Below are 11,476 nucleotides of genomic sequence, written 5' to 3' on the forward strand. Positions count from 1 at the left end.
CAGCAGGAACCTTAACATTCCCATGCACTTTGGAATATAAATAAGGGAGAAGGAATAAAAAATTATGTATTTTTATTTATTTATATTTATCTAACTTCTATTTTGCATGTGGCCATGACAGTCAACTGGCAGAGCTGAATGAAAATTGAGGGTTACCTTGTTGTTGGAACTGTCAGTGCATTTATTCTAGCATGTGCTTCATAGCCACATAAAATGTCTGCTGCTTCTCAGCCTTCCTGTTGAATGCTGAGATTTTCCTCTGGCTGAACACATATTCTTTTTCACACCCTGAAGGATTTTAGTTGCCTTAGGCTTGGGTCAGGCATGTTAAATGTTGAGTCTATTTCATTTTTTCAGAGTCCACAGATCAGCTTTAAATCTTGTTTCATGCAGCTCTGCAGGGTTTCAAGTGGGTGCTTTAGTGGCTTTTTTTTTTTTTGAGAGCTGAGATTCCCCACTTCAGATGATTCAGAAATTACTTTGGCATGGTTGAGGGGAGGAAAAACAGGACATTTGGGCTAATAGATGCTGTAGAGAGCATCAGCCCTAATTCTTGAATGTGTGAAGGAACTCCATTGATGATCGTGCGTGGTCATATCTGTTACACTTTTTCTGTTGTATTTAGTAAATAATGATTAATGAAATGAACACTTTGAAATTTTTTTGCCACCAAGAGCTCCCATATTTTACTAAACAATACAAATACAACAATAAGGATTGTCAAGATAAGGCTCTCCCAAATATAGGGACACAACTAACTAACTTCGTGAAGTATCAGGAGAAAGTTCTGAAGCAAAACACTGTGCATGTGATTTTGAGTTAGATTTTTGTGCCCAGAGGGCCAGTAGCATCCTGGGCTGCATCAAAAGAAGCATGGTCAGCAGGTCAAGGGAGGTGATTCTCCCACTCTATTCCCCTTTTGTGAGATCCCTCCTGAAGTACTGTGTCCAGCTCTGGAGCCCCCAACACAAGATGGACGTGGACTTGTTGGAACAAATCCAGAGAAGGTCCACAAAAATAGTCACAGGGCTTGGAGCACCTCTGCTAGGACGACAGGCTGAGAGAGCTGGGATCTTTCAGCCTGGAGAAGAGAAGGCTCCAGGGAGACGTTAAAGGAGCCTTCCATTATCTGAAGAGGGCCTACAGAAAAGCTGGGGAGGGACTGTTTACAAGGGTGTGTAGTGACAGGATAAGGAGCAATGGTCTTAAACTAGAGCAGGGTAGGTTTAGATTAGGTATCAGGAAGAAGTTATTTATGATGAGGTGGTGAAGCACTGGAACATCTTGCCTAGAGTGGTGGTGGGAGTCCCCATCCCTGGAGACATTCATGGTCAGACTTGACAAGGTTCTGAGCAGCCTCATCTCATGAAGGTCCCTGCTCACTGCAAGGGGACTGGACTAGATGATCTTTAAAAGCCCCTTCCAACCCCGCACATTCCCTGATTCTGTGGTAAGGCTCACGGTAATAGGGGTTTCCAATAAAATAGTTTGTTTTGAGACACACTGAATCTACATACACTCATCCAGTTGAGAGGAAATAAATTTAACTTTATTACATGAATCTGCTTTTGACCAGTTTAGCTTAGCATCTGTTGACTTCAGGCAGAGAGGCAGAATGGCTTCTATGTGTTGAAACAGAGATTCTCAGTCTTCAAGTAGTCTGATTTCATTTACATTTTCTGATTTGGATGTTGTTTGTTGCCACTGTGCTAGTGTCACCTCTGGAAATTTGTGATATTTTAAAAAGTGTATTTTAGTATCTTTAATATCTTTTCTAACAGCAACAGTTTCGTGAACTGGATGATAGGAAGCGAATTCTTACAGAGAACTGCAAGGAGCTGCTGAAAAAAGCTCGACAGGTCTGCAGACTGGGTCCAGATGAACATCTTCCAAAAGAATTTCAAACTGTATGTATGAAAGAAAATTAATCTTCACGTATATCTTAAATTTTGGATTATTCTAGCTTCTCCAGCAGACAATGTTATATATTTTATATTAGAATGCTACCAGTAAAAAGCTATGTGTGCTTCCCTTAGTGTTGACTCATTGTAAAGCACTTTTAAATAGTGCAAGGGATGCCCTCTCAAAATCACTTTGTTCTGTGCACAGGGGAAAGAAAATGTGATCTGAAATTTCAATTAAAATCCAAAGGTTTATGTTCATAGAAATAATCAGAAATATGAGTAATGGCATATTTTTCTAGCTTCTTACTCTATTGAGGCAACATGTGAAGAACTGAAGTCTGGACCTGCCTACTTACCTGGTGGTGTTCCTAACCCATAGAAGTATCTGCATGTCTTAACTAACATAGCCCCTGGATTATACCAAGCTGGTTAGCATCTGTACCTGCACAGTGTATGCAATTAAGGAACAATTCATTGTGTCTTTGTTACATTGTAGCACTTCTGGCCTTCTTTCTCTGTGAGGGATCTTACCATGTTAAATGTTGAATATGTGACATCCTAAATAAAAGTAGTACAATATTTTATTATTTATGTTTTGGTTTTTTTGGTAAACTGGAGTCCTTCATTAGCATTGCTGTGTAACACATACATCCTTTCTCTTGTAGGCTTTTCAGGCTCTTCCAAACACACTGGAGGAAATTGATGCTTTTCTGAATGAAGAGAAGACCAGGGCCTCCTGTTTCACAGGCCTGAATGCTTCAGTATGTTCCCTGGTTTCCCTCTACCCTCCCCCTCCATCTGCATTGTACTCGCTTCCCACTCTGCGCTCGATCTTTTGGTATAATAAACTATACAGCAGGAACAATGTACTGTAAATGCCAGATTGTGCATCTATTAGAATTTTAAGTAGATTCTTCAAAAAGAACAGTGTGTTCGGTACCTTTTAAAAAAAAATTTGAAAAAAAAACCTTGCAGTAACCTGAAATAAGCAAAGCTTTTACAGTTTCCTTGCTTTAAAGCTAGAAACATACCTTGTTGAGTGTACAGTGCCATAATGCATGTAATTGTGTTTGAGCAGAATCAGTGCAGTGTGGTATTTTTACAGCCCAGATTAGAAATGTTAAACATTTTGTTGATGCTTGTTGTGTTGGGTTTTTTTATTCTGGCAGGTTGTTGAAGAATACAATAAGCAAACACAAGAAATAGAGGTGCTGACAGAACATCTAGCGGAAAAGAAAAATGAATTGGATAAATATAAACAAAACATTGCACAGGTAATAGCTGAAATTATCACTTCCCTATCAGCATGTCTTTATTAGAATTAATTGTATGTACAGAAATAAAAGGTAACATTCCAAGTTGTCTTGAGTGCAAACTGAGGTGTTAGCTTCTGTAATTACGATACTTTTTAATTTAAATGCTATCTCTAAAGGAAGTTCAGTTATTAAAAATAGTTTTACATGGATATGTCTACTTCTAGGTTAAAGAAAAGTGGTTAAACCCCTTGAAAAAGCTGATTGAACAAATTAACGAGAAGTTCAGTAACTTCTTTAGTTCTATGCAGTGTGTTGGTGAAGTTGATCTTCATGTGGAAAATGAGGTATGATTAATTTTTTGTATGGAAGAATATTCATATTTTCATGCGTAATGTTTTGCTTTTGTATTGCTGGAGAAAAAATGTAAGTTGTCATTTGGATTATAGGAAATATTTTCTTTAAAAAAAAATAGAAAATACATTTTCCTGATTTAACTAACTTCTGTGCTAGAACTGGCTTAGCAGTCTGGTTGAAAGAAAATGAGCCTTTGTCCAGGTGCGTAGGCCTTCAGCTTTAGGAAACTTCTTTCAACTTACAGAGCCTGGTTAGAAGCATTGCGTTTACTTTAGTTGTAACTCAGATTTGTTAAGTTAGTGATTTAATTTTACATTTCTAGCTAATGCATGCTATTCTGTTACCATTTAATGGCTAAATCTGCTATTATTAAGTGTTGTATTGATGTGGTTCTGCATTTAGTTTCCATTCAAGTCTCCTATTATTTAATCTGTTTTGGAAGTAGCAATCATTTGTTTCAGCCTGTTATGCCCTCTGTAAATTTATAGACAGGGTTTACCTTTGAAGAGTTTAAAGCATCAGGAGAGCTGTGGGGAGAAATAATCAGTGCAGTGAAGAAAAATCGGGTATTTTGTTTTAAATTGATCTTTGTAATGATGATTTTAAGACTCACATATAATGTGTAGACTCCACAACACTGAAATTTGACACTTAAAATTTTTTTGTTGTAGAAGTGGTAATTATTGGGGGCAGAACAGTGATTGACAAGGCACTTTATAGGAACTTCATTAAAATGTTTACATAGTAACTAGTATTATGAAAGAGCAGGACATTAAGCTGTGGACTTTTCAGTTGTTTTTATAATTAGCTACACAATCAGTCCTATACTACACAAATACTAAAATTACGTAAGAATAAGCTGGGAGAGAGTACACATCAAAACAGTAGAACAGTTTAAAAGCAGAGTCTGGACTGTCTTTCTGAATATCATCTTTGGAAGGTCTTTCTTTTCTCTTGCAATGATGTCACAAATAGTTTAAGAAGTTAGCTGGCGTTACTGAGCCAATGACTAAAACTTTTTCATTAAGGAATCAACACCTTGTAATACAGAGGGGTGGGTAATCTGTTCTAGAGCTTGGATTCCTTACCCTTCTCTGTGGGAGACTCTTTGCCCTGGCTTGTAAATATCAAAGGAGAGATGCTTGAGGCAGAATTATCTTTGTTAGAAATATTCCTGTGGCACTGAAGTTCAAGCTTCTATTAGCCTGCCCTGGCTAACTTGGAAATCTAATGATGTCCTTCATGGTAGTAGCTACTTCTCTGACTTTCCTTGGGAGCACTTGGTAACCAGAATTCAGAGTGCTAGCAGTGCTAGCAGCAATAACCCTCACCTTCCTACAGGTAGTTTTGAACATTACTCATGACAGGTCATGGAATATCTGTCAGTTGTATGAACTGGCGTTCCCAGAGTCTGACAATGAAAGCCTGACTTACTGATACCATTGTAACTGTGCCAGAGGACAAATCTTTGTCACTCTGGACGTAGTTTCAGTCTGTGCCATGCATCTGAAAGTACAGTGGGCCTAGAGGTCTTAGGTCTTGGGTTTTGTTTCTTCTTACATGGAGTTGTTGTGTTCTTGATGTCCCACAGCCCTGTCCCTTTCCAAAGAATATAGCAAAAGCTTTGCAAGTATCTGTTAGAGAAGAAACATGAGCTAAATTGTGAACTTAAAGATAAAATGCCAACACTATACTAAGTGTTCTGGTCATTAGCAAGCCAAACTGTGGAGTGCTTGAGATTGATCCTGACAATCATAAAATGGAGAAAGTTGATTAAGCTATGGTGCTGTTATCTTCACTGCATGTCTTATTAGTTCCCCTTAACAAAATAGCAGTTCTCAAAAGGTCAGCAGCATTTGTTTTGAAAGCATGCCCCATGCTTCTCCTTCTCAGGCTTCTGATTATTGGGCATGGTTATCAAAATGCAATCTGCAAATCCAGGAAGCTTATTACTCTTCTGATAAGCTGCATTAAATGCCAAAGACGAAATTTCTTCCATAGTAGGGGAGAATGAAAAGGTAACCAAAATCAGTTTGCTAGTAGTTCTGTTGCAAGTACATGAAAGTAAATCATAGAATCGTCAAGGTTGGAAAAGACCTTCATGATCATCCAGTCCAACCATCCACCCTACAACCCCTAACCATGAAACCATCCTAAGAAACACCATGTCTACCCCTTTTTCTAACATCTCCAGGGACAGAGCCTCCACCATCTCCCTGGGCAGCCTGTTCCAATGCCTCACCACTCCTCTGTGAAGAAATTTTTCCTAATACCCAGCCTGAACCTCCCCTGGCACAGCTTGACCCCATTTCCTCTTGTTCTGTTGCTGGTCACCAGGGAGAGGAGGCCAAGACTTTACACTTTCTAGACCTGAGGATATGTGTCTGCCTGCCAGTGTAGTAAAACACCAGCGACAGCAAAAGATGGCTTTTTCTTCTGATTAGGCAGGTTAGCAGATCTGAGATGATTTGATAGATCTCTTTTATGTTAGATGCTATCAGGTATGTACATTACTCATCCCAAAGCAAGACCTGAAGGTAGCAAAAAAGCTGAAAATTTTTCCTATTGACTTGAAGTGCCTTAAGGCACTTTTAAGACTTGAAGGATGGTATGGCTTATTTACTTCATCTTGTCTTGTAGACCTTGTTGTGCACTATAAAGCCAGCCCTAAAATGGGTTCTGCCCATTTTATGTTCTGCCAGGTCACCCAGGTTCATACGTCATTGAATGACTGTGGTATGTGACAACCTGAACCAAAGTGGTATATGCCAGCTGCTAAGGGATAGGCTTCTCATTGTCTCTTTGGTGCAAGTGTCCTTTCTAAATCTAGAAGTATTCTGAGTAATTATCAGAAATCACCTCCACTCACTTATTCTACTCTGAGCATTACAACTGTGTTATCAGAAAAATGTGAGTCAAGTGTGACTTCCAAGTGCAGGATTCAAACTTCCTCAGGGACTACGGTAGACCTCTTGGAACTCATAATCCTGAAACTTCTGAATCTTCGCAGGAGCTCTCATTGACTTGATAGGTGCATATAAAGATTGTGTTTTATATGGACCAAATGGTAAGCAGTCAGTGTGGGCTCTCTGCACTGGGGATTGCATTCCCATTCCTGCACTAAGCTTATCTGAACTTCAGATTATTATTATTATTATATTAGCAAGTACCAAATATTTCTTTTTTTCCTTGAATCGTGAATGTATTTGCTTGCATGTGCACTGAGATTGCTCTCATGGTAGATTTTGTAGCGGCTTTGTATCTCAGTCTGCTAGTGGAGGAGAAGTGAAGGATTTCATTAGACTGCTTGCACTTAAAGAGGTTCAGGTGGAATCTTTACTTACACACACACCTCCATCACTCTGCAGTTCAGGCTGATAGCATTATGTACCCTAATGTGTTTTTTTTGACAAAATTTATAGGTGTGTTGCTTTCTCCTTTTTCTAGCCAATAATTTTTTTTCCTCTGGATGTTCTTTATGTGTATGAAGTCTTTCTTATCAGGGATTCAGATTGTTGCTACATGGAGGGAGTGGTATTGAGAATTCTCTGTCTTAAGACTAGATCATAAGTAAGGAAAATATATGAAACAATTAATATATTGATATTAACTTGAACCTGAGTAGACCTCTGAAGAACATTTGACATAAATTTCCTTAAATTTGCATATCATTATCACATAAGCTGTTGTACAGGGAAACTTAAGTTTAACAGCTACTGCCTTTTATAGGAGGAGTATGACAAGTACGGGATTCGCATTAGAGTAAAATTCCACAGTAGCACTGAACTTCATGAATTGACTCCATATCATCAGAGTGGAGGTGAGAAAAGTGTTTCCACTATGTTGTACCTGATGGCTCTACAGGAACTCAACAGATGTCCTTTCAGGGTTGTAGATGAAATAAACCAGGTGAGGATCAATAGTGCAATATGTAACCTCCTACTGTACAGACACTTTATGACATAGTGGAGAGAACAGACTTTTTTTTTTTTTTCTTTTAGGGAATGGATCCAGTGAATGAGAGAAGAGTTTTTGAAATGGTTGTGGAAACTGCTTGTAAAGAAAACACATCCCAGTACTTCTTTGTTACACCAAAGGTGTGTGGTGGAAAAAGAAATTGAAAGTTTAATGTGTAGGAGAGTTGAATTTTGTGTGATAATATCCCTGGAAGTTATACAGTGTTTATCTCTGACCTAAAAACTGAATATTATAAGGATAACTGTGGGACAGTTTGTCTATTTTATGGACAGTCCTGGCAGGAATTCAGACAAATTACACCACTGGTCATCTGGCCTCAGTGGAAAGATAACAAGTTAACCACCAATGGATAGGGGTGCTGTGTAACAAAACTGTCAAACTTAATGCCTCTAGCTCTCACAGAATTGGATTGTCTCAAGAGACCAACTTGCAGACAGGCCGGGTGATGATACAGGAACAAGCTACTGCTGCTGACATCGGAAAAACTAGAGGAGTCCCACATTAATGGAGTAAAACTATTCAAGTACTAATCTGAGATTTACAAGCACTGAAAGGGTCAGTGCTGTGCGCCACGGAGAATGGGGCTTTTCAGTTAAGAATGATCGGTGCTTAATTGTACTTTTCTATTAAAATGAAAAAAAAAAAAAGATAATTTACTTACTGGATAGTGTGGTGATGGCTTGAAGTGACTAGTAAGTAGGGTGGCTATTGACCTGCACTTTTAACAGAGGCTAATGTTATGTTCAGTTTGATCCAAGACAGATTGATCCAGTGAAGGTTACTTACATGCCAAGGAAGCAAGCATTCAGTAATGGGCTGTATGCTTTTTATTAACATAACAGTCCTTCTGCATCCCATACTTCACTGTAGAAAACCTGGCTAGTGTGTGCTGCTGTTCTCTTTTAACTAGCAGTTGAAGGACTTGAGAAAAGCCACCCATAGCATTTACTTGACTGAATGTTGTAGGAAGGTGATGCTTGTTTTATAATTCTGATCCTGCATGATACTGACCTCCTCACCGTTCGGTAATTTCCTGTCCACATTACTTCTTTCTTGTTCTGGCTGTTATCTATCCCCATTTTTCACCTTATTGGATCTGCTTTTCTGTGGTTTCTCCTACTTTGAGAAATAAGAGTGGTTTGGATATTGAAAGGCTAGAGATACCTCCACTAAATACAAAACTTCCCACATATAAGGAACTGTTGAGTATGACTGTCTAGGGTTCAGACTCTGTTTTAAAAATGGTGCTCATTGGTAAATTAATAATAGAGAAGGGGGGAAATTGGGTGTGCAGAACTAAACAGAGAGGTCAGAACAAAAATAAGGCAGAAGGTAAGAAATTTCAGAAGCTTAAAAAAAAAGTTCATTCAGCATTATAGCAAGAGGAAGTTGAAGGAAAGTATTGCACCACTATTCAGTAGAATGAGGTGGCATTGTGAAGTAGCTGAAGGGATTTCTGTCTTTCTCTCTACGCACACACACGTATCTCTGAACTGCAAGTAGGCGATTCTATGATTCTGTGATCTCCAGTTAAAGTGGTCAAATTGTAATGGCCTACCACGAAGAACATTACTGAGATAGCAGTGGGCTGCACCCAAGGGGAGCTAAAAGGCTGCACAGAGTAGGCTCAGGAGAGAGCCAGAATCTGCTCTTCCAGAGGCTTACCTTTAGTTCCTGAGCCTTTGCCTATATGTCATCACTTACTAGAAAGCAAGTATGTAATCACTGACTAGAAACTACACCAAATTGTCCTTCTTAGCTAAATTCTGGGTATATGTATCTAGTGGATAGAGGAAAAACTCATACCATATTTTTTTCAGTATGTTGACATTTTACCCAGCTTTATTTTTAAGCAGCTGTATTTAAGCAAGCTACAGAGGGGAAGGGGTATAGGTTAATTTGCAGTAGAGTTGATTAGGGAAATTGTATTCTGGATAGCTGTGATTCACTATCAGAATGAGATTATGAACTGAATGTGATCATTAGAAGTGAGTCCTGGGTTTGAAAATCAGTATTTTTAGTATCAATCTGTGCTGAAACAAATTACATTTATTAAACATGCAAATTACCATGTTGGGATTGAATGCTTCTTTGCTGTAGAGCAAAATTAGAATACATAACAATCTTACATTAGGTGACTTTATTTGAAAACAGGATGCATTCAGCAGGCACAAGCATGGGACTTGGTATTTAAGTGGGAAAAATCAGGAATTGCATCAAGTCTAAGGCATAAATGCCTAGATGGCTGGGAAGAGAGAAGGGTACTGTGGATGGCAGGTTGAGAATCTGTTGAGAGTAAATTGCTAAAAAGTCATCCTGAGTAAAGGTACCTGCATGACCCCTGACAGTCTGCTGGGCTTGTGCCTGACTGGGTTTGGACTACAGTAAGTGTCCAAGCTTTGGCTGTTACACTTCAGAAAAGTAGTACAGAGGCTGGAGTTAACTCCAGAAGACAGCAGTGCAACTTTCCAGAAGTTTTGAACGTTTTGAGTTTCCACTAATGAAAATTGTTTAGCTTGGAGGAGTCTGAGACTGAGGAGGAACATAATAAATGTGCCCAAGTAACTCTACCTCCTGCCCTGGCAAAAAAAGAAAAAACAATCAATATTCTCAGCCCGTTGTGGATATGGCAGAAAAAATAATTACGTCATTTGCAGAAAGAAAGAAGGCATGGATTAGATATGAAGATTCTTCTAGAATATACTTCTATTTACTATAAATGACATCTTTATTTAACTATAAGTAACTTCCTCTAGTTATTATCTATAAACTAGGTACTCTTCCAGTAAGAATAGTAAAGCATGGAAATTCCCTGAAGAATGAGAGGGGTCTCTGGGGTTTTCTAGAACCAAATAGACATCTGTCAGAAAGGCTAACATCCTACTATATTGACCTTTTGAGCTTAAAGGCTTTACGCAGTGCTCCTTCACCTTTTTTAGCTAATGGGAAGCATATCTTCCAGCTATTTTGACCACTTTTTCTTTCTCACCAGCTCCTGCAGAATCTCACTTACAATGACAAGATGACAGTGTTGTTTGTCTACAATGGACCTTATATGTTGGAGGCAAACAAATGGGACTTGAAGGCTTTCTGCAGGCGGCGGCGGCGACTTGGAAGAATGGATGAACAGTGATACAGATACATATATCTATACATATTAGATATATAAAATGTAAAGAATGTATTATTAAGAACTTTGATTCTTAAAACTTATGGAAACATGTAAGATTGCATGTGTTTTTTTCAAATCTTTTATAATGCCCTCTTTCTCAAAATAACTTAGTTTTTCTCAGTAGTTTTGAATAAAAAAGATGTTTCTTGTATTTTGCTATTTTATCAGCAGTGTAACACCAGAAGTACATTATTTTTTCTAGATTATATTGGAATAATTCTATGTCTGGTCATTTCGGTTTTTCCTCCAAAGACTGGAATTTGCTTTTGGTTAATAGTGTTTCTCTAACACAGTTAAGGATGTTCTTTAAACTTTTCCTGTTAAAATGGAAACTTTTGAAGGAATGAAGATGACAGCGTATGTAAGAAGAGAATGGTTTGTAGGTAACTGCATTGGTTTTCACTTTGTCAAAATATACCTGAAGTTAATCTAAAGAATATACTTTTGTTAGGCTAATATACTTTATTATTGTTATTTATTATTTTTGAGCTAATGTTGCATTTTGTACTCCTGGAAGGATAAGGTCTTTATTTTTCTAGCAAGCCTCTCTCAGAAATGAGACTGACACCGAGCCAGGTGTTTTTGAAACGAGACAGTTAGCTTGCAGAAGTTAAACTAAGCAATATATAACTTCACATCGTCCTTTTTTTAAGTAAAACTTGGTATGATTTTGGTGATGGATGAAGAAAACAGACTGGTTGATTTCACATGTGGGTTAAACCAGACTTACAAGACTTTAGGTGCAATGGAGTGATTGTATACACAATGGCTTTTCAACAGATAGCCATAAAATCCAATAGAGGGTTTTTGGC

General features: G+C 38.2%; 1 protein-coding gene across 1 annotated transcript in view; it reads left to right on the top strand.

The window, feature by feature from the left end:
* The window catches only part of SMC5 (structural maintenance of chromosomes 5), a 39,749-nt gene extending 29,083 nt beyond the window's left edge, over nt 1–10,666 (top strand). The window contains exons 17-23 of the mRNA XM_009994900.1: nt 1,782–1,907; nt 2,570–2,665; nt 3,074–3,178; nt 3,385–3,504; nt 7,244–7,423; nt 7,516–7,611; nt 10,485–10,666. Coding sequence (XP_009993202.1) covers nt 1,782–1,907; nt 2,570–2,665; nt 3,074–3,178; nt 3,385–3,504; nt 7,244–7,423; nt 7,516–7,611; nt 10,485–10,625 — 864 coding nt within the window. The 3' untranslated portion in view covers nt 10,626–10,666. The remainder of the gene's footprint in view (nt 1–1,781; nt 1,908–2,569; nt 2,666–3,073; nt 3,179–3,384; nt 3,505–7,243; nt 7,424–7,515; nt 7,612–10,484) is intronic.
* Nucleotides 10,667–11,476: the final 810 nt, after the last annotated feature.

Source organism: Chaetura pelagica, unplaced genomic scaffold (assembly GCF_000747805.2).
Source record: "Chaetura pelagica isolate M959 unplaced genomic scaffold, ChaPel_1.0 scaffold330, whole genome shotgun sequence".
Lineage (NCBI taxonomy): Eukaryota > Metazoa > Chordata > Aves > Apodiformes > Apodidae > Chaetura > Chaetura pelagica.